Source organism: Mauremys reevesii, linkage group 4 (genome assembly GCF_016161935.1).
Source record: "Mauremys reevesii isolate NIE-2019 linkage group 4, ASM1616193v1, whole genome shotgun sequence".
Classification (NCBI taxonomy): domain Eukaryota; kingdom Metazoa; phylum Chordata; order Testudines; family Geoemydidae; genus Mauremys; species Mauremys reevesii.
The window spans coordinates 40,643,412-40,666,147 of record NC_052626.1 but is presented as its reverse complement, the minus strand read 5'-3'; the positions used below and the strand labels follow the sequence as shown (position 1 = coordinate 40,666,147).

Here is a 22,736-nt window from a genome sequence, read left to right as displayed (position 1 = left end):
GTGCTGCTGTATCTGCTTGGCATCCCTTGATCAGAAAGCACCTCCCCTGGAAGGGGAGGGGAACATGGGATTTTTGTTCATTACACCCTGCTGTCCCTTGTGTGCTGTCCCATCTCCCCTCTGCCCTGGCTCTGTTGAGTGCTCCCCTCCCACCTTGAGGGGCATTCAGGAGGCCCACAACATACCTGAAGTTCAGAAAAAGTTTGACAGACTTCTCCCCTCCCACCCTCATTTCTGTGGTGCCCTTGGTTCTGATCAGGTCAAGAAGAGTGAAGCACTGCCCAAAAAGTCTGTTCTCAGGGCCAGTGGGGATCAGAAAGGGCTGGAACTCCCCTGAGAGAGATCAGGCCCAGAGGATTTCCACCTCCCATTTAGCAGAGTTAGCTAGTTCAGGAAAGCGTCCAGATTTGTTGGTGTTTCACTGGCTGGACTCTCCAAATGCTGGGAGATCATGATCCCTTCTTGTGTTCATCCAGGGATCCGGTCCGTGGAATGTCAGGGACAACCTATTATGTTGGAGTTTGAGATGGAGACGTCCAGTTAGGTTCGTCCAGGGGCTAGTGCAGGATTGTTCCTTTCAGTGTACGTTCCAGGGCTTTGTCCAAGCCCAGGTTAAATGTCCCAAATGATGGGGCTCCCTCCCAGCCCTTCCCTTGGGGACCAGTCTGCAACCCTCTAGACATCCCAGATGTTCCATTCCACAGGTGCCAAAATGCCGTCCTCCAGGGAGAGACTTGGAGCACTCCCCTCCTGAATCCTGTATGTGCTTTCTGGAGGGATGGCCTGAGTTTGAGCCCTACAGTATTTGGGGCTGGTGCTTTCCACTGGAGAGTGGGAGGGGCTGGGGGGGGCATGCCCCCTGAGCAGGGATGGGTGATCTCACATCACCTGCACTAACACACCATCCGCCTCTGTGTCGGTAAGGGATGAGGAGCTCCAGAGCAAGTGTGGGATCGACGCCACCACCTACCTCTCTTTCCAGCGCCACATCCTGGTGCTGGTCATGATCGTCTGTGTGCTCTCTGTGGCTGTCATCCTGCCTGTCAACTTCTCTGGGGATCTCTTGGGTAGGTAATTCTCCAAGCCCACTGGGTGATCCCAGTGGCAGAGCACAGATCCCCACAGCACATGGGTGGGCATCATACACCAAGCGGGATGGGGGAATGATGATGCTGTCAGTTAGCTGGGAAGGTGGGATTCTGAATAAGGTGTGGTGCCCAGAAGATTGGTTCAGTGCAGGGGGTCATGCCTGGGAGATTGGCCCCATGGGGTGTGGGTTGGTGGCCAGCTATGGGGTATAGGAAATGGGGGAGACCAGAGAAGCTTTGGGGCTTGCAGGAGGAGGCCAGGAGAAACCCTGGGGAAGCAGCAGAGAGGAAGGAGCCAGGAGGGGACCCAGGCATCTGTCATAGGGAAGCTGTTTGTATTCTGGGCCTGAACCTCTTGAGATGCGCGGCACTCCCATAACCTCCATGCTTCCCCTCTTCTCTTCCAGGAAGCAGTCCAGCTCATTTTGGCCGGACGACCATCACCAACGTCCCAACACAGTACGTTCCCCCCATACCTTGCAGCTGCACTCTCTGCTGCTTATGGAGATGGCTGCCAGGGGCACAGGGTTAGGCCATCGGCAATGTGGGGCCTGGCCCCTGGGACCAGGGACAGGGTTTACTTTTACATGGTTCATAAAGATCTGCACGACTCGTGCACTGCAAAGATGTGTGAGCACCTGATGGCCAGACATGGACAGCTGTACAAGAAGAGATGGGAGCCAGCACTCCTACACCGTGCACTATAGCACCTCCTGCTGGAACTGCCGTAGCTTGGAGCTAGCACCTCCCCAGCCCGCACTCCTACACCATTCAGTACAGCACCTCCTGCTGGGATGGGTTTGGTCTGGAGCAGCTTGAGTTTACAAGTTCTCCTGCCTCATTCCTCCAGCAGCTCAGCTAGTGCTCCTGCAGCATTCCCTCTGGTGCTCCCTACTGGCAGAAACTAGGACTGCAATAACTGAACTGCCCGCAGCTCGCCCTCCTGCATCCATTCCTTACAGCACCTTGTGCTGGAAGAGGCAGGGACCGCAGTAGCTATGAGCATGGATGCTATGTGCTTTTGGTTTGTACCGTGATGGGCCGATAGCTTGCCCTCCAGACGGAGGGGAGGACAGGACTGCAGTGGTTTGACTGATCTCCAATAGGGGTGCTGCTTTGTTAGGTTGCAGATCTGTTCCTTTTTCTTGCACAGAGACCGTCTCCTGTGGCTGCACAGTATCTTCGCTCTCATCTATTTCATTATCACCATTCTCTGTATGGCTCATCACTCTGTCCAGCTCGAATACAAGGAGGATGAGAAGGTAAGCTGCTCCAGTCCTCTTCTGCCCCTCCCAACCCAAGGGGAGACCCTGCACAATTTTGCTTGTCTTTTGCCATCTGTGCTTTTGAAGGAACCACAGTTAGAATACACTAGATCTTTACAAATGGCCTGGAGTTGGGTTAACTGGGAAAGAGAAGGTGGATTTCTCCCAGATTTCTCCCATTCTCCTTAAAATGAAAGAAACCTTCAGATTATGCACCATTTTGTGCCCCCATCAAGTTTAAACTTGTTTGTGTTGCTTTCGAGGGACTGAGCTCAACCCATGTCCAAGCAGTGTAAGAGGTGGTAGTGTCTAGTGGTTACAGCAGGGGGCCTAGGAGTCAGAGGCTATTCCCAGCACTGGGAGGGTGTGGTTGAGTAATTAGAGCCTGGAACTAGAAGTCAGGACTCCTGGTTCTGTTCCCACCTCTTGGAGGGATCGTAGTGAACTGGCTGGGGACTGGGAATCAGGACTCCAGGATTCCATTCCAGCTTTGCCACCAATTCACAGGATGATCTTGTACAAGTCTCTGTGCATCAGTTTTCTCCATCTGTGCAATGGAAGAAATGATACTGACCTTCCTTTCAGGGAGAATGTGAGGTGCTGCAGAGGCGGGAGTGTTGTGAATGCAAGACAAAACATGGTTCTGCTCCCCGATCCCTCTTCTCCTCTCCCAGGTTGCCCGGACACTGATGGTCACCCGGATTCCCAAGGAGATCACAGACTCCTCCCTTGTCATCAAGCATTTTCAGTGAGTAGAACCACAGGTAGCTGCTTGATCTGTGCCCATCTCTGTGAGCTTCTCTGCTCCTGGTTCTGCTGATTCTTGATGACTCACTGGAGGGAGACAGGTCGGGATGCCCATGGTCTGGGTGAGGGGTGAAAACATTAGAGGAACATCAGTGTGGAAAGCAGGTGATGTTGCCGGCAGCCATAGGTCTCAGGTAATGAAGAAGGTGGTTCTGCCCCCTGCTGGTTGCCATGGCAAAGGCAGGTACAGAAAATGCAGCCATCCTCCCTCTTCTCATCCAACATTGCCCAGGAAGACTCACTTCCTGGGGGTTGGTAAGTGCCTAGGGCCAGGAGGCTGTCCCCCTCAGCAATCCCAGCGCTCTCTTCCTTGCAGAGTTGGAGATGAGGAGTCAGTGGGGCTGGGAGAAGCAAGTGGTTTGAGTCTCTTCAGTCTCCTGGGAGGGAGGGTCTCACATGTCTGTCTGTGTATGTGCCCCGCAGCGAGGCCTATCCCAGCTGTACTGTCACCAACGTCCAGTTCTGCTTTGATGTTCGCAAGCTGATGAAGCTGGATGGAGAGAGGTGAGTCTGTGCTGGGGCCTTGGGGCCTTGAACTCCTTAGGAGTCCCATGGAGCTATCTCATGGTGCCTGTGTATCACCCACTGATGGGCTCAAGAGTCTGCATGCACACTGCCTCTGCAGGCTCTCCGGAGCTGTCATCCTGCCTGGATCTACTTCACTCTGTAAAAGAACAGTCCTGTATGCCGGGGGAGCACACCCACATTATCTACATGGCCTCAGGAGTCCCAGGGGAAATCTCACATCTTGGCCTCTCTTGGCATTTGAGACTTCTTTATTTGAGGTTCCTGGTGGCCTTGCCTATCTGGCAGGCTGTGCCTGGGGTACCTGAGGTCTCTCTAGTGCTAGTGAGCACTGTTCCCGCCTAGTGTTAGCATGGCACCAAGCTCCCATGGCAGGAGGAGTGTGCCCGGCAGGATGAGGCTTCCCCCTCTGCCCCTATCCACATTGGTACGTCTGGGGTATTCCTGGCCTGGTGTGCTGTAGGGGGCATGTTATGGAAGACACAGGGTGTATCTGGGTGTATATGGAAAAAGGCTCCTTTCCAACAAATTAGGGGAGCTCTCTTTTCTGGGAGGCCTCATGAAGTGTCTTCTGTGATCCTATTCCTGGCAGACGCAAGGCAATGAAGGGACGACTTTACTTCACCACCAAGGCACAGAAAGATGGGAAAATCATGATCAAAACTCACCCCTGCGCCCGCATCTTCTGCTGCCGCAGCTGCAGCTTTGAACAGGTAAGAGATCAGAGGGGTTCAGGGTGGGGCTGGATAACACTCACCCCAGCAAACCCCAGGCACCTGATCGGAGATTCTCTTACAGCTTCCCCTCCCCACACTGCTCTGCTTCTGTGACAGCCACTAAACGGTGCTGCTGTCCAGTCTCCTTCCCACCATGCATACTGGGGGATGGAGGCTCCGGAGAATGAGATGGGCCAGAAGAACCCTCAGGGCCAGAGGGAGGTTTCCCTAGATCAACAAACAACTAGGGTGACCAGACGTCCCGATAAAATTGGGACCGTCCCAATATTTGGGTGGTTTGTCCCGATATTTTACTCCACCGGCAGCACTTGGCTTTTTTTTTTTTCTCTGCCGGCGGACACCCGCCACCCCATATGTCCCAATATTTTCTTCATCTCATCTGGTCACCCTAACAAACAACCCACAGAATCAGGCACCCACGCTGGCTCACCGGAACCTGAACTATGTATGTAGGAAACAGTCACCTGCTACTGCCCTCTAGAGGCACAAACCATCACTTGCAGCTGTTGTTCCAACCCAGACAGCTGTCTCCTTGACACAGACCTTAGTGTTGTTCTTTTACAAGCAGCGTGTCTGCCTGGAGAGACTGGAATGACATACAGTCACTCTCACTTTCACACCCATCCCTGGGCACCTCCCCGCCACAGTTAACTCACTGCAGCTGTGCATCCTGGGTTAGCATTTGTCAGCTGTTGAACACTACTTAATATTTCTTCCAGCAGTACGCAAAGGCCATGATTAGTAGCGGGGTCCCGTTGTGCTAGGTGCTGTATGTGCCCACAGAAAAACATAGGCTCTGACACTCAAAGGCCCCGATCCTGCAAGTTGCTCCTCACTGGCAGACCCCTGTGTGCACCAGCATAGACCCCGCCCACACAGAGCAGCTCCATTCAGGATGGGGGCCTAAGAAGACAGGGAACACCTGAAGGGTGTTGGGAGAGGGATACAACCGAATAGAGTCAGGTTTAAAATCCATAGGTGCATTTACAGGTTCTTTCCTGACAGTTACACAGTATAAGGGCCAGCTTTTCCCTATGTGCCCCTTGCGTCATTCACTGGCTGATGTTTCGAAGGCACCACAGCTGGGGTGAGTCCAGAGGAGCGATCTGAAGGAGGAGGGTGTAGTGATCTTATGGCTCAATGCCCCCTGGTTCTGCTGCTGTTTCTTGGGGTGAAGGTGGGCAAGGTGGGGGCCAGATGCCCTCAGTCAATGTCCTTTATCCCAGCGAGGGGTGGTGCTGGAGTTTTGGCTTCTTTAGCGTTGTTCCCAAACACTGCCTCCTTAAATCCTGCATCAATGCATCTTCTGCCCTCGCTTGGACCACAGGCCCCAGCTCCCTCCTAGAATCCTTATTTCCCTCACATGGGTGCGGGAGGAGCCTGCACATACAAAACCAGCTCCTCTCATTCCCACTTGTAGCTAGCTCCATGACTGCCCCTCAACAGCCAGTCCAGGTGTTGATGTGGCAGCCCCCAGATTTCATCCCCAGTGATCTGCTGGAATGTCAGTCCCATCTCTCTGGGGGGAGAGCTCCTTTTAAAGTGATCTTTCCTCTCCCCTGCAGGTGGATGCTGAGCAGTACTACGGGGAGCTGGAGGAGAAACTGACTGATGAGTTCAATGCTGAGCGCAACCGCATCTCACTCAAGCGTCTTGACATGGCCTTTGTCACTTTCCAGGATGAGAGGATGACAGCAGTGTGAGTGCCGGCCTCAGTGAGAGCAGGGCTGAGGCCCTGCTAAATAGAACGGCCCTCTGGGCAGCCTACACATTACCCCCTCCCCATGGGAAATGAACCTGAAATTCACACCGCTCTGGGGTATAAATATAAAAATAACAAGCAGCTTCGGCTTCTCTAGCACTTTCCCCTGCTGGGTTTGGGACCAGGAATGGTTAGTCCATTCCTGCTTCAGAGCCAGCAGGGGTGCCCATCCCAGCTCTGGGGTGGGCTTGTCAGTGGCCCTGGTGCTTCGAGGCTATCAAGTGGCGCTCTGAGTATTTCCACGGTTCTGCGTGTTCTCTGATTTTCAGTAAGCTAAACCCAAATGGTTGTTTAGTCTCAGCTGGACTCTGCCCATCATATCAGCAGAAGAAATGACCTCTGAGTATGGCAGAGGGCCACAGCCTGTGATTGTGGGAAGAACGTTTAGGGTGGCGGAGATCCTGAACCCCTTCCCCCTCCCACTTGCCCCCAGCTCTTCTCATATAGCAGGAATCTGTCCCGTGAGCCAAGGTCTCCTCTTCCTCCTCTCTCCTGTAGGATTCTGAAGGATTACAGCCGCATCCACTGCCGCAGGCACCCACAGCAATCCTCCGTGACCACGGTGGTAAAGTCCCACAGCTGGGGCGTTCGCTATGCCCCAGCCCCCAGTGACATCATCTGGTAAATCCCCACACAGCTGGATGGAGGGGGCACCAGGGCACAAGGTGGATCCAAGGCTTTAATTCTCCCAAACCATTGGGAGTGCTAAGGGCTGAGAATCCGCCTCTGTGGGGCCTGAACAGTGACACCAATGCAGCGAGGTTGCAAGTCTCAGCTAGGCCAGGCAAGGGAGGGGAAATTGAAGTCTCCCGGGCTTTCTCTGGCATTGGTGAATCCAGAGCCCATTGCAGGGGGCACAGAGATTCCATTGTTCTGGTTCTCCTAGTCCCTGGTGATGCCCCCAGTTCCAGGTGGGACAGTGCAGGGGACAGTTGTGTTGAGATGGGGTGGGATGGGGACTAATAGCAGGAAACCCAGAAGCAGAAGCCCTGGAATAATCAGAAAGGATGAGGTCTACGTGGGGCAGAAGGTATAGGGCAGAGTAAGCATGGGAGCCAGTGAGTCAGGCTGCTGAAGTGGGGAGAGCCCCTTCCCAGCCGGGAACCAGGAGGGATACTCCAGCCACCCACACCGCTGTGTCTTTCCCTGTGCTCCACCTGCTGGATACTCTGTTCTCTTGTAGGGAGAATTTATCTGTCCGTGGCACATCATGGTGGGTGCGATTTGTCCTCCTCAATTTCTGCCTCTTCATCCTCCTCTTCTTCCTCACCACACCTGCCATCGTCGTCAACACCATAGACATGTTCAACGTGACGCGGCCGGTGGAGAGCCTCAAGGTAGCCGATTCCTGCGGGGCTCTGCCTGCTGGACTCAGGGACCCACCTAGGGGGTTACCCATCTCCAAGCTTGTCTGAGGAGGGGAGGGTGTGGGCTGTCTCTATGTCCCCCGAGGAGAGCAGGCCATGCCTCTTCTCTGCACTCTCCACGAGTGGGATGGGTGTCTTCTTGGCAGGGAGAAAGGGAGAGCCCACATGGTGGGCAGCCACATGTCTCTGATGGAGGCATCCTCGGGTCCTGTCTCTCTGTGAGGTTGTGTGTGTGTCCCCCCACCCCAGGCAGTGACCCCCTACCCTGGGAGGGGCCCACACAACCTCACTCATAGGGAGCCAATGGGGCAGGGCAGCTTTGTGAGTGTGCCGAAGCAAAGGAGGTGGGGTGGGACCATTACAGACTGCACCAAGTGCTGGGCTGCTCCAGAGCTGCCATGAATCCAGCCCCTTCCTCCGCAGTAACCTGTGAGCTGTAGCTGGGAGCCTGGGGGCTTGCTCTGTCCCAGTAAAGCCTTCTGTCCTCAGCCTCGCCGCCCCTCCAGCGGTGCAGCGAGCGTCCCAGGGGCCCTGCCACCGGCCAGGCAGGGTCCTGAGCTTGTCTCCGGTCTCTCCCCTCCCCAGAATCCCGTCCTCACCCAGTTCTTCCCCACGCTGCTGCTCTGGGCCTTCTCTGTGTTCCTGCCCTTCGTCGTGTACTATTCTGCCTTCTTTGAGTCACACTGGACCAGGTAACTCACGGCCTTTACACTCTGACCTTTCACCCTGGGGCCCGCCTGCCCCCTCGGAGTCACTTGGGATCTGGATTTGAATGAAAACCCTAGTAGGTACCATTTAGTCCATCTGCAGGGGTCAGGGTGGGATTGGTCCCTACAGTCTCTTCTGCGGGGTGTTGTCCAGTCTGGACTGAAGAGGCTGCCAGTCCCTCCTGAGGAGACAGTTCCATGCCCTGAGAGGTCGCTGCGCCTGCCCTTGTCTGCACTAGCCAGGTTACTGTGCGAGGTGCTGTGCTGTTTGTTCCCGACTCCGTTGGGCAGCAGTCACCTGGCAGCTGCACACACACATGCTTCAGTCCTCTCCAGTGCTCTCGGCTACGTTCCAACCAGCACTGAATCTGCAGGACAAGTCAGGCTGAATGGCTCCCAGCGCAGTCGTTCCCATGCCGGTGGGGATGGAGGTACAGGTGCCCACCTTTTAAAAAATGACTTGCTACCGGAGGGGGTGTCAAAGCTGCCCCACCTGATGAACCTCCTGTAGTCCCCTCTCCTCTCCCTTTATCTATGCCTCTCGTTTTAAACCTGCTCCCGGGCTGCACTAATGCCTCCCCATGGCCTTAACCAGCAATCCAGCTGTGTTCCCTCTCTGTTCCCCTCACAACGTCCCACTCAGCAGCACCCCCTGCAGGTGGCCCAAGCCACCTAGTGTCCCCCAGCCATGCTCCTTCCATTGGCATCCCCTGCAAGTGCCACACTTCTCCCCCTGGGCACAAAATGTGAGCCTCCAGTCTCCAGCGCTGAATGTCCTGAGCTGGTGATCCAACCATGACTCATGGGTGAGTGGGAAAACTGGCCATTGCAGCTTGTGAGCTACAGTCAGATTTCCAGCTGCAAATACTGTCGTGGGAAGTGGTGAGAATTAGCGAGAGATTTGGAGGGTGGGGGACTCCCCAGATGGCTTCACCACACCCTGTTCCCCCATTGTGGCCTCTGCATAGTTTAGGGAAAGAATCCCCACCTTCCCCAGTTAGCGCTCTGCTCCAGCAGAGCAGTGTCCCCTTGAGGACAGTCTGATTCCCTGTGCAGAACTGGACCCAAGCCCCAAGCATCTCTCCCTCCAGCTCCTCTTTTGTCTCCAAAATGTATAAAGATCTTTTCCTTTTTCTGTAGGTCGAATGAAAATCAGGTCACGATGCACAAGTGTTACTTCTTTCTGGTGTTCATGGTGATCATCCTGCCCTCGCTGGGGCTGACCAGGTACAGCCCATGTGCACAGCCCTCCTCATTCACCTGCAGACTGGGAATTATATACATGTCCCTGGAGCTCTTCATCCTGAGGGATCAACCCCAAAGCATTTGCAGAGACTGTGTGTGCAGGGATCACGTCACCCACCACTGAAATGCAGCCACTTCTGCAATGGAACACAGCAGCTCTTAGCACTCAGCAATTCTACACACCAGTTATGGCAGAAAGTGAAGTGTATCCATTTGAAACGTAATAGGAAGTTAGAGAAGAAGCATGGAATTGCCCATGGCCCAACTGACCAGGATGCCAAGATTAACTCCCTGACTCTTGGGCAATGTGCCGTTGTGTCTTTAATAACCATGTGTATTCCAGAGGGCATCCATGTTACATCACCTCCAAAAGACTGCCACAGCACAGCATCCCCTAGAGCAGTAACGCTTTAAAGAGGAAAAATATCTTACAGCTGTGGTGTTGCTCCTTGGCCAGCGCCAATCGATATCTTTAGGGGCTGTGGAGTAGCCCACTTTGTCTTTGAGAGAGAACTGACCAGCTCCCTCTGGGGAATCTCCTGGTCTAATGTACTGATAGTGTGTATCAAACAGAAATGGCAAAAGCAGCACAGCTACTCACAGGCTATTGCACTTGCAGGGACTCCTGCTGAGGCCCAACTGTCCAGCCCTTTAGCCAGAAAGCACTCGCTCCTCCCCTCCCAGCACCTGCATTGTTTGTTCCTCGGACTGTCCTGTCCCCACACTCTCCCCTGGTGACCCCTCAGCCCAAGGACCCCCAGCTGCACAGCCCCCTCCTTCCTGAGTATGAGCTAGCTCAAGTGACCCTGAGTATTAACCCCTCTCTTGTTCAGCTGATCTGCAAAGGAACTCCTTAGCCGGGTGTGTATGGTGCCTTGTTCTCAGGTCTAGCCAAGCTGTGATCAATTCAGGATCCCAGGGTGGGGGCAAAGGTGGTTTTAATCATCTTTGGGGTGTCCTTATTCTGAAGCCGGCTGGGATCCACTTTGGTTCCCCGCACAACTTGGAGAAGCAATGGGGCTGACCTAACTTGCCCTCAGCTGCCTGTGGCACCACGGGGTTGTTCTATCAGCTGGGACTAGTCGGAGCATAGCGAGCCTTCAGTCATATCCCTGATGCCAACAGCTTTATGCCACCTAGGGATTCTGGCTGTGCTGGGGCAATTGCCAAGCAGCTAGTGGCCCTTTGCGCAGCTGGAGATGTGCAAAGGGACTAAAGCATCAAGCCGAGAGCGCTCTGCGGGAGCAGCAGCCACGCCAGTAAGATTTTGACACGGCTCCATCGTAGGTTTAACCCTTTCTGTGGAGCGTTCCAGGGCTTGTAACCAGATCCTTCAGTAATTGCCACCTTTGACAGAACAGTGTTTTCCAGCATTTGCACCATGTGGCCCAGCTGTTCTTTCCCAGACCAGCCTTGATTATTATCATGATTGTTGTTATTCACACAATGCCAAAACAAAACAGGCTGGGCACATTTCACACGGAGGTCAGGCCCTGTGCCAAAGGGAAGTCCAGAGATGGGTGGGGGGAAGGTGTGCTGCAAGACCTTTTCCTGCTCTCTGCATGTGCGTGCGAGAGAGAGAGCGAAAGACTCTTGCCTGTTTGCCCATAATATTCTCTCTTGTCTGTATAACACACGTCTAACCAGCTTCTGCTCTCCCTTCTCTCATCCAGTTTAGATCTTTTCTTCCACTGGCTCTTTGACATTCACTTCTTGGATGAGGCAAATATCAAGTTCCAGTGAGTACTGGCGGGTGCTGAACATGTGTGGAGATGTGTGTACACGTGTAGATTAGGGGGAGCTGCATGCACAGCTGGGTGTGTACAGGGGCAGACGAATTGCATTTTGCACTGTCGGTGGTTTTTGGTTGTAGTGTTTTGGGACGCTCCAAGTTTTGGCCCCCATTTCTGAGCGATCCCCTGAGCAGAAGGGGCTGCAAGCTCATGGACCCAGCAATCCTGCAGCTGTCATCCCCTGTGCTGCTGGGCAGCAGCTTGGAGTGATTCAGGCATGAGTCCTGCAGCCACCAGCCTGGTACAGCTCTTCTCTGGCCATCTGCTTGGGGCACGTCTCATTCTCTTCCCTCCTTATTGTTTCCGGGGGCAGGTGCGTTTTCCTCCCTGATAACGGCGCTTTTTTTGTCAACTACGTCATCACGTCCAGCCTGATTGGGACAGCCATGGAGCTGCTGCGCATCCCCAGCCTCATCGTCTACGCAACCCGCCTCTGCTTCGCCAAGTCTGAGCCAGAGCGGCTCCACATCAAACGGGTGTGTGGCTCCGCTCCCTGCACACCCGCACCCACACATTGCCCATCTGCCACACCCGCCTGGGAACTCAGACCCGCCAGATCCTGTCTCCACTGTCCTGGCCAGAAACTCAACTTCTCAGGAGGTGGGGCTCTGGTTGCGGTGCCTCTGGGGACAGGTCCGTGGCCTAGGGCTGCTCCAGGAGGTAGGACTCTGGTTAGGGTGACCAGGTGTCTGGTTTTCAACCGGAACACCCAGTCGTAAAGGGACTCTGGTGGCTCCGGTCAGCACTGTCAACCGAGCCATTAAAAGTCCATGTGGCAGTGCTGCGGCGCTAAGACAGACTAGTCCCTACCTGTCCTGGCTCCACTCTGCGCCCCAGAAGCAGTCAGTAGGTCCGGCTCCTAGGTGGGAGCGGGCCACAGGGCTCCACGCACCGCCCCTGCCCCAAGCACCAACTCTACACTCCCATTGGCCGGGAACTGCGGCCAATGGGAGCTGCAGGGGCGGTGCCTGTGGGCAAGAGCAGCGTGCAGAGCCACCTGCTGCAGCTCTGGCTAGGAGCTGGACCTGCTGGCTGCTTCCGGGGCGCAGCACAGTGCCAGAACAAACAGGAAGCCTGCCTTAGTCCCTCTGCTGAGCTGCTGACAGGGAGCTGCCAGAGGTAAGCCCATGCCCCAGCCCTGAGCCCCTGCAAACCCGGAGCCTCCTCCTGCACCCCAAAACCCTCATCCCCAGCCCCACCCCAGAGCCTGCGCCCCCAGGCAGAGCCCTCACCCCCTTTCACTCCACACTCCTGCCCCAGCCCAGAGCCCCCTCCCTCACCCTGAACCCCTCCGCCCCACCCCTCCAGCCTGGAGCCCCCTCCTGCACCCAAACCCCTCATCCCCGGCTCCACCCCAGAGCTCACACCCCCAACCAGAGCCCTCACCCCCTCCCACACCCTGACACTGTGCCCCAGCTTGGATCCCCCTCCTGCACCCTGTACCCCTCATTTCTGGCCCCACCCCAGAGCCTGCACCCCCAGACAGAGCTGTCACCCCCTCCTGCACCCCAACCTCCTGCCCCAACCCAGCAAAAGTGAGTGAGGGGGGAGAGAGTGAGTCACCGAGGGAGGGGGAACGTAGTGAGCGGGGGAGCAGGGCCTTGAGGAAGGAGGCGGAGCTAAGGTGTTCGGTTTTGTGCAGTTCGAAAGTTGACAACCCTAGCTCTGGTCCCAGTGCCTCTGGGGACAAGCTTGTGGCTGGAGGCTGCTGCAGGAGGCTTGGCTTTAGTTCCAGTCCCTCTGTGGCTGCCAGGGGTAAGCTGTGCAGAGGAAGCAATCGGTGCAGGTCTGGGAAGGAGCGGGGCAAGGGAGTGCATCATGTCGCTCAGTAGTGACCCCCACTGGCTGTGTGAAGAGCAGCAGCGCCTGGCTCTGAAGGCGAATCCCTTCCATGGTCAGCCGGCGATGGCTGCGCCATGTTGTCTCTGGGTGGCTTATAAAGGAAGAAGGGAAGCATAAAGGACTGGGAGTTGCTGCCAGGCCCTGGAAGAAATGCTGGGGAGCATGGGGTTGGGGGGAAGGCAATGGGCTGGGAGATCTGGGGGTCAGTTCCTGACTCTGCCACAGACTCCCTAGGTGAACTGGGACAAGGCCTGTCATCTCTGGGTGCCTCAGTTCCCCATCTGTGGTGTGGGCACAATATGTCCTTTCTCTGGCTTTCATCTGTCCATGTGGAGTACGAGCTCCCTGGGAGAGGACCTGTCTCCACTATGTGTATGTATAATGCCTAGTGCCATGGGCCCCGAGCTCACCTGAGGCCTCCAGCTAGTGCTGTAACACACACGATAGCACTAGGCTGGAGGCAGCAGGGTAACTGTGCTGTTGGTTGTGCCTCAGAGCCAAGCCTATGAGTTCCAGTTCGGGCTGGAGTACGCCTGGACCTGCTGCATCTTTGCTGTCGTCATGACCTACAGCATCACTTGCCCCATCATCGTCCCCTTTGGTGAGTGGCTCCTGTGAGCTTCCAGCCCAGCCTTCAGCTGTCTCACCATCTCCTCTGGGCCTGGCCCCGGGGCTGGAAGCAGCCTCGCCCACATCCATGTTTCCAGGAGAGTCTGTTTGCTCCCTTGGGAGGTGAGATGATCATTAGAAGGCAGCTCTGTCTGGTCTCATTGGCCTCCTGCTGAGAACCACCACCCCCTCCCCACTGTCATGCAGTGACTGGGGAACCAGCCCGGGTACAGAGAAGTGAGCAGGGATCAGCTGCCAAATCCCCAGTCACCACTGGCATCAATTCCAGGGACTGTTCTCCTTGACCCAGTCCCTCATCCCCTCTCCGAACCATGGTGCTCTCGCCTCACCCCCCTTTGTCCAATGGTGGCACCTGTCCTGACCCTCTTTCATCCTCCTGGCCCAGGTTTGCTCTACATGCTGCTGAAGCACATGGTCGATCGCTACAACATTTACTACGTGTACATCCCCACCAAGCTGAACCAGCGCATCCACTCGGCGGCCGTCAGCCAGGTGGTGGTGGCGCCCATCCTCTGCATGTTTTGGCTGCTCTTCTTCTCTGTCCTGCGTCTAGGTAGGGTGGACTCAGGGCAGGGACTCCTCCAGCCTAGACCTTATCTGCATCAGGGCTCACTTCGCCAGGGGACGAGCAGCCAGCTAGTGACCATCACCTTCTCGTCAGGAACAGGAGGAGGGGGGAATGGGGCAGACAGGGAGAAAAGAAATGGAGTAAGGGTAATGTCGGTGAGATCTTGATTGTACTCACCGTGTGAGGGGAGGGCTCAGCCAGATGTGGGGAGATCTTGGCTGGTATTTAGGAAGGCCTCAGCCAGAGGTGGGAGAGATTTTGGCTAGTACTCAGAAGCTCTTGTGGCTGGTAGGAAGTGAAGCTGGTGGACTGATACAGACTCCCATGCTGGCTGGCTGTTTTTCTCTGCTCTAGGTCCCATCCATCCCATCACCCTCTTTACCTTCGTGGTTCTTCTATCCTGCATCCTCTTCTCTTTCTTTGGCCTGTGTCTGAAGAAGCTGCAGCCAAGGAAGCCCTCCAGCTACCAGGTGAGAGAGGGAAGCAGCCGCTTTGGTCCCAGGCCCTGACTCATCGTCTCTTTGTCCTGTTTGTCTGTGTCTTGCCTCTCAGGGGTCAATATGCACTGAGGTGCCTGAGGATTTAGTTGCGTCTGGAGCAGCCACAGGGCATCTCCCCTCTGCCCATTCACCATCACCAGCTTTGGGTGTGTCTGTGCTGCAGTTGCAGTGGCCCTTCTTGTCTCCAGATCATAGGCTCTGGGCCCCACCCTCCTCCCCCGTCAGTGCTCACACCATGGGCAGCACTAAGAGACGCTGCATTGTAAGAGGTGCCAGCGCATTGAACTCCGTTCTGCCACTAGGTGCAAGTTAGAGCTCACGGCACTTCCCAGCAAACCTGTCTCCTGGCATGCAGCCCCCGTAATCCAGACTGTGAGAGCTCAGAGCCGAGGGGTAGCTCTAGCATCCCCCAGCTGCTGGTGTCTAGCCCATCTCTGTGAGCTGTAAAACGAGCTGTGGGTCTAGCTCTGGGCAGGTATCGCTGATGGGTGTGGTCAGTTCAGTTAATCCTAGCGCTCAGTGGCTGCAAACATGAGCCCTCCCTCTCCAACCCCATGGTCTCAAAGGGCTGTAGGAGGGTGTGTTCCTGAGGTTTGCCCCCCACTTGGGAGATCTGATCCCTCCCTCCCTCATTGCTTTGTATTCTCCCACCATCTGCCTGCAGATGTCCGAGCAGTCAGAAGGGGCCTTCAATGACACGGAAAGAAGCAGCATCTCCTCAACCCCTAACTCAAATGTGAGTATATCCACTCCCCTGGCCTCACGCGCCAGACGCCTCGTTTCGGGAGTCAGCTTCCTGCAGCGTCAAAACACTCTGATGCAACGAACCACTAATGCCTGAGACCAGGAGCACTGCACTGAGACTCCCACAGCAACCCAGATGTGCCTCTACCCCGGCATGGCCACTCATCTCCTGGTGCGCAGCTCTTGTGAACAGGGCCGGCTCCAGGCACCAGCCAAGCAAGCTCGTGCTTGGGGCGGCAGATTCTACGCGGCGGCATTCCGCCCAATCCTAGGGCAGCATGGCCGCTTTTTTTTGTTTGTTTTGTTTGCCAATCCGGCCGCCCTGTAGAGGGCGGCAGTGCGGAGGAGGGGAGCGCCCTGCACGCTCCGTCTGCCCCAGCCGGTGCCAGGTCTGTAGCAAGCCCGGCAGGGCAGCCCGTGTCCTTCCCTGCCTGCTGACCGGAGTGGCACGGAGGCCCCCCCCCCGGCAGGCGGGGCGGCAGGCGGGGCTGCATGGCGAGCGCCCCACTGAAGCCCTGGCCTCCCCCCTTCTCTCTCTCCCCCCCACCCGCTAGCCGGGGCACGTCTGCCGTGCAGGGAGTCCCCCTGCACCCTGGCTCCAGCCGCCCCGCAGGGTTTTTTTCCTGCTTTGCCGCTCTGGCTGCCCCTGATTTTTTTTTTTTTTTTTTGCTTGGGGCAGCAAAAAAGCCAGAGCCGGCCCTGCTTGTGAATGGAGGGTAATACACGCACATGCCCCAACCTCATTGGCCAATCAAATCCCACCTTTCATCCAGCCTGGATTCTGAGTGGGACCGGGGTTTCTTTCGCATCCTTGCCTCCAGCCCGTTGTCTGTTTTGTGCCCCAGATGTTCGTGGCCACGGTGCTGCAGGAGCCGGAGCTGAGCCTGACGCCAGCTGCCTCCCCAGCTCATCAGTCCTACGGCACAATGGGTAACCGGCTGGAGCCCGTGGAGAACATCGAGGAGGGCGGCCTGCAGAGCTTTGAGACGGAGCTGGAGACTGTGGAGGGTGAATTCAGAACCGGGCCCGTGCTGGAGGACCAGGTCCATTACCACTGAGCAGCCGCCCGCAGCGGCAACACCAGCTGGACAGAAACACCACCATCAAGTATTGAGAACGCGGGGGGAACTCCATCTTGTAGGCCCCAAGCTTCCTGAGCTGCCATGGCATCCCTGCCGCCAGCTCTCAGGCCCTGGCGAGAGTCCAGTGCCGCTAACAGGCCCAGATCCAACACTGCTGAAGAGCAGCGGCTTTTCTGGCCTGCGAGAGCCCAAGCCCCAGTGCTGGGGTGGTGGCCTCCTGCTCATGCACACAGATATTACTGGGGTCAAGGCTGCAGTGGTGGAGACAGAGCTGAACAGAGGGAGAGACCCCAGGAGGCCTCCTGCTTCCATCCTGTGCTCCAGCTCTGAGCAGCTGGAGCCGATTGCTTAGTACATCTCATGCTCAGTAGCCTGCCTGCCATCTCCTGGCTTTCCCTTCTCCTGGAGTCAGGATCAATCGCCACAGACCTCAGGCACCCCTCTTTGCTTTCCCCATCTTTCCCTCTGGTTCAGCATCTCTTTGGGAAGGAGGGGTGCAGTAGAGTGGGTGGCCCCCAGACATTGGGGCTGCGGGGGCACAGACCCATTGCGCCAGGGCAGACGTAGCTGTGAAGCTTTTTTAATCAACATATTTTGGGAGATTGAGGGGTGGGCATGGGCTTGTTCTCCTGCTGCTAAGGGAAAATGCCCAGAGAGCACCGATGAATGTGTCCAATGCAGATGCAAAGGCCTGCAGCTCCTTGGCTGCCACAGGCACCAGCCAGACTCAAGTGCGATGCCAAACCCCTAGCTTTGTGGTGCACTCACTCGCTGTTCCAAGGAGCGGAGCAGGGCAGGGCAGGTGCCCTTCAGCTAGGCCCCAGTGCCAGGCCTGGGTGGCGTCTGTTCCTCCCCCCATGTCTGCTTGCGGCTGTGTGTGTGACTGCTGAACGCTGTCTTTGTCTTTGGGGCTCCTTCCCTTGGTTCAGTGTCCGATGTGGGGCCCGTCACCTGGCTCCCCCAGCACAGGGTAAGGGAGAAAGAGAGAGGGTGGGCGACAGGGGGAGAGTGCTGAGGCCAGGATGGAATAACAAGCAGCAAAAGGAGAGGTGTGTGCCCTGAAGCATTAACTCTGTACAGTGGCATGTTCCAGGCTTCCGGCTCTTTGGGCATGACCCCGGAGATGCATGTAGGCTTCAAGGGCTTAATTAAAGAGGCAGCTGGGAGTTGTGGGGGGCTCTATTCATGCAGGGGCTTATGCATGTGATTGAACAAGCTCCTTTAGGGAACCCTTCTGGGCAATCTCTGGGCTGGAAAAAAACCTCTGCCCCCACCACCTGGACTTGAGAACACGTGGAGCAGCCTCACACTGGAAATTCCCAAGATGGCTAACGAATGCTTGCTGTCACGTCACTGCTGGATGGTCACCCTCCCCAGCATCTGCTGCTGCTGAATGACCGGCACTGGGCAAAGAGCAAGGGAAAGGAATGTCAGTGCCAGCCTAGTGACACTGGTAGTAGAGGACTTTTATACTGCCCAGTCTCAGCACCGGTCTCAGAAATGCAGCCCCCTCGGGCATGGACTGCTGCACCTGTTTAACAGGTACCCAGCAACACTGCCCCAGTGCTAATGCCGGCATCCAAAGTATGGTTCTGTCCAATTGCAGCAGCAACTGCACTTGGTGCTTATAATCCAGGGTCAGTGACTGCTTATGCCCCCTCACCTCCACCCCAGGCTCACGCTGTCCCCCAGGGAGACAGGCATCACGCCTTCTGCTATGCAGGGAGGAGCCACCTGCCCAAGGCTCAGAGGCACAAAGTGTGCTCGAAATGTTTGGCTACATGTTGGCATGGCAGGCTGCAAGCAAGGGGAGGGGTGTTCGCTGTAGGACCCCATGCCACTTGCCAGGTTGTTGTCACCTTCAAGAGCCACCTGTGCAGACAGACATAAGACCATTGCAGTTGCAGGACGTTCAGCCAGGGGCTCAGTTCGCGCCTCAGGGAGGGGGTCAGCTAGTGCTTACTCTTGAGGGAATTCTGCATCAAAAAAATAAACATTCTGCACACAGTAAAATTTTGCAAAAATTCTGCAAATTTTATGTCACTAATAAAGGTGGAGGTGCCAGCGTGGCAGTGGGGCGCACAGGCCACTGGCTGCATGGAGGCGGGCGCTCACCCTGCAACACCTCCCGCCGCCCCCATCCCTATGACATGGACTCAGTGGTGAGGCTGCTCCAGACCCTGACACAGCACAAGGGCCGGGCCTGCCCCAGAAACACCCTGGAGCCCTCCTCCCCGATGCCCGGCACACAAGGTGTGGGCTGGCGGGCTCAGCCCAGCAGGAGCCTAGTGTGGGGGGCTCCAGGTGTGGATTAAGGGGGGGGTTCTGTGTGGGTGCAATATGATTGCAGGTGGCTCAGTGAGGGATCCAGATGCGGGGGGGTTGGGGGCAGACTCTGGATGCACAGGGGCTTGTTTGGAGGGGTTCCAAGTGCAGGGGAAATGGGATTCTGCAGGGGAAGGGCCAGGTGCTGCGGGTTCATCAGGGGGGTCTAGGTACAAGGGGGGGCTCATAAGGGTGGGGTTTGAGTGTGTGGTGGGGGGTTTGGCTGCAGGAGTGGGGTCTGGATGGAGGGGTGTCTCAGCGGGGGGGGGGAGGGGTCTGGGTGCAGGGACACTCCAGATGCAGGGTGTGGATGGCTCAGTTGGGGGAGGGGTAAGGCTTGCAAGGGGGGGCGGGGTGTCGTGCCAGATGCAGAGGGGTTAGGCAGACTGGGGCACAGCCCCAAATACAGTGACCCCCTCCCCCATGGCTGAGGCATGATGGGGGCTGGAAGTGGGTGGGTGTATGGCAGGGGGTGCAGATTGTCCTGCAGCCAGGGTTGGATTTTAGGGGTGGTCTGACCCAGCCTCAGACTAGCAGCTGAACCGGCGTTGCTGTATGTGCGCACACTGACTTGACTTTTTGATGGGGAAGCAAAGGTATTTTTCTGCAGGGAAGCAAAAAAAAAAATTAGCTGGGGACATGAATTCTGCGCACACACAGTGGCACAGAATTCCCCCAGGCGTACCTGATCGCCCAGCCTGGTAGCTGCGTAGCTGAACATTCACTGAGCGGGGTGGCTGCAGGCTGAATTCAGCCCTGCCAGCAACTTGCTCCAAGTTGCTGGGGGCAGGTGGGAGGGAGGCAGGCATGTGAGCTGCCCTCTGACCACATTACAGAGTCCCCTCCCTCACTGCAGCCAACAAATAAAACCGTGACTTAAAAACAAAGGGTGAGAGAATTAAAAAAATATGTTGGCTCCCCTGTTCCCCTCAAAGCAGCCATGATGCCACAACCCTCTTGCAGGAACTGGGTTCTGGGCCCATGGGCAGGGCAGGGCAGTTACCACTCCCCATTCCAAGAGCTGGGCTGGCTGTGGGGATGATGCTGGTGCACAAATGAGGATCCAAGCAAAAGCAAGTGGGCCTGGTCCCCTTAGTGTGGTTAGAAAGGCTGGGGTCGGGGGGTGAAAGGGGCACAGCTCTGTCCCGAGGGGCCAGGACACAGGCAAGAGGGGGAGCGTTTAGTGCTCAGCATCTAAGAAATGTTCTCCAGCGAGCGCAAGGTGGGTATGGTAAGCCAGGCAGCCTGTCTGCACCCTTGAGAGTGATGGGTGTTTGATGGTTGAAAGGAGCAGGACGGGGATGCTCAGCTCTTCAGGGCCAGGCTCCAGCCTCCCCGGCACCACTACTGTGTCATACTAGCCCTCAGTCATGCCCATAGGTGCCAGAGGGAGCGTGCTGATGGGTGGCATGGGATAGTGGCAGTGAAAAGTCATAATAGCACTGATGCCAGGGAAAGCAGCTCCCAAGAATGGGACTTGGGATGGCAAAATTGGAAGGGCGGGAGGGGGACATGAGCTCCAAAAGCAGAGATGCTGGTGCGATGGGTGACCCTCCCATTGTCTGTGCCCACATGGCCACATCACAAACCCCTCCTGGGCTCAGTGTCTGAAGCACTCTTGGCATCTCATAGTCCATGATAACCCCCATCCCCAGCAGCCATTCAGCCAAACACTCATTTGTCCCTTTGCACATACACCCCCATCCATCGCCCACCTCATACATCACCATGTACACTGTGGTGTCTATACAACTCCACCCATGTCACCCCAGCCAGCTACTCCCTGGCCACCACCCCCATTCAACTGTGCCCCTGTCTAACCTCACCCAGTGCTGTCTCCACCCACTGGTTGGTCTGGCCCAGTTCTGTGGGGAGGTGGATTGTTCCTTATGCTGCCTCTCCTGTTGGATCCAGTTTGATGCTATCAGCACCTGATCAACTAACCTCAACGCCTCTCTCTCTTTTGCTGTTTCTCTGGTATGGAAGCAAAGTGCCTGTGAGTGGCATGGTATCCTTGAGGAGCTCTGGCTCCTTGTCTGACTTTCCCTTGGCTGTCACACTATAGGAATGTGCCAGAGTTCTGTACCTTTCTTGTTATTTATTGCTATGACCGTGCCTTGAATAAAATGACTTTGCCCAGTCCTTGCCTGCCGTAAATGGCATCTGTTTATACTGTGCTACGCTCACCTAAGCAGCAGGAAAGGCAGGGAGGTGTGACGTGAAGGACACTGGCTCTGGGGGAGTCCACAGAGGGTTGCTGTTACAGTGCATAAACATAGGCCAGACCCTTTTTAAATCCAGAGCTTGCATTTGCTCTCCAGCCTCTCACAGCAGTGAGTGCTCCAGGATACTCACTGCAAGACGACGTGGCTCCTCCTCCTTGGTCTAATTTACTGCCCTTTAATAGGGATGAGGTGCTCAGGAAAACAGCTCCCCTTCCTGGCAGCCCATCTGGCCCAACCCTGAGTGACACATGCCCGTCATGTCAAATAAACAGCTCCTGCTCGTGGACTCCCGGCTGGGCTGCAGCTTGGACTGACCCAGCACCTGTTCCCTCAGACTCAGACTGCAAGGGGTTGGAATGTGATCGCCATAGGAAAGACCTCAGCTGGATTAGTTGGGTCCTTCCTGTAATATACTGAACTTCCCAGAGTGTGGGACAGGGCCAGGTAAAGAGCCAATGGGTGTAGAGACTCGTCCTGGCAAGCCACCAGAAGAGGCTGCTCACAGTTGATTGTGCACATGTTTAAAATGAGACCATGTTGCCATTCAGCTCCATGGGGCTCCTTGGGCTTGTGCTGAGCCCCATGGAACTGAATGCCCCACCCCTCATTTTCACATGGGGGGAGTATTGCTATCTCCCAACTACCACAGACTTGTGACACCAAAAAGAACCATCCCCCAAAGCAAATTGTGCCAATGTGTGACCCTCTCTTCTCTTTTGTTACACGAGGAAGGACAGTGGTGAATTAAATTGTGACATTTAAATTATAAACACTGGGCAACTAGCTCCTAGGTGAGCGGAGCAGTTCCCACCTCTCGAAGCTATTGTTCCAAATTCTCTGCAGACTCACCTCCACTTTGGGGCCCCTCCAGTCACATTTTTGAAGTTTTCATCACAATCAAAGCAGCTAGAGACCTTTTCTTTTCATGACAGCTGAGAGTCTGGAGACCAAGACAGTAGCTTCAGAGAGGTACCAGCGCAGTATATGGACTCATCCCAGCTGGTTCCAAACCCTGGGGTGAAAGTACCCTGCTATGGGCTCCACAGATCCGCTGTGCTGCTCCAGCCAGAGGGGAGAAAAGTTCCCCACTTTGCCTGATCTACCACTATGTCAAACTGGAAGCGCTCTCTCTGCACACCCTTCCCACATGCTTCAGGAGAGGAGGTCTGGGCATTCCGGGAGAAAGAGGAACCAGGTTGGAGTAAAAACATTTTTAGCGAGGGAGCCGATGGGTAAGAGGGGCCATGGTGAAAAAGACATGCCTGGGGAGTGGGGTGGGGAAATGGACAGAGTAGGGGAGGAGGAGAGACAGAACAAGGCGTATAGAATAATGCCAGATCCGACAGCTGGGCACATTCACATTTCCCTTCACAGCAGGGCTGCAGGGAAGATCTGCTGCTCAATCTGCCACCTATACTGATTCAGCCTGGGTCCTACCTACCTGTAACCCGGCGCAGCCGCAGCTGCAGTTAGCAAAAGGCTGAAGGCAGCAGCCTAACTGAATGCAAAGGAAAACCTTAGGTA

At 55.9% G+C, this 22,736-nt stretch overlaps 1 protein-coding gene across 5 annotated transcripts in view; it reads left to right on the top strand.

Annotated features, from left to right (window-relative positions):
* The window catches only part of TMEM63C (transmembrane protein 63C), a 65,714-nt gene extending 46,570 nt beyond the window's left edge, over positions 1-19,144 (top strand). For all 5 annotated transcript variants that reach the window (XM_039537743.1, XM_039537745.1, XM_039537744.1 and 2 more), the window contains 18 exons: positions 925-1,067; positions 1,496-1,547; positions 2,242-2,350; positions 3,028-3,101; positions 3,584-3,664; positions 4,278-4,398; positions 5,988-6,121; positions 6,683-6,805; positions 7,368-7,521; positions 8,137-8,243; positions 9,399-9,485; positions 11,177-11,242; positions 11,610-11,772; positions 13,634-13,739; positions 14,154-14,321; positions 14,691-14,806; positions 15,501-15,572; positions 16,426-19,144. In XM_039537743.1, the coding sequence (XP_039393677.1) occupies positions 925-1,067; positions 1,496-1,547; positions 2,242-2,350; positions 3,028-3,101; positions 3,584-3,664; positions 4,278-4,398; positions 5,988-6,121; positions 6,683-6,805; positions 7,368-7,521; positions 8,137-8,243; positions 9,399-9,485; positions 11,177-11,242; positions 11,610-11,772; positions 13,634-13,739; positions 14,154-14,321; positions 14,691-14,806; positions 15,501-15,572; positions 16,426-16,638 (2,089 nt within the window). In that variant the 3' untranslated portion in view covers positions 16,639-19,144. The remainder of the gene's footprint in view (positions 1-924; positions 1,068-1,495; positions 1,548-2,241; positions 2,351-3,027; positions 3,102-3,583; positions 3,665-4,277; positions 4,399-5,987; positions 6,122-6,682; positions 6,806-7,367; positions 7,522-8,136; positions 8,244-9,398; positions 9,486-11,176; positions 11,243-11,609; positions 11,773-13,633; positions 13,740-14,153; positions 14,322-14,690; positions 14,807-15,500; positions 15,573-16,425) is intronic.
* Positions 19,145-22,736: the final 3,592 nt, after the last annotated feature.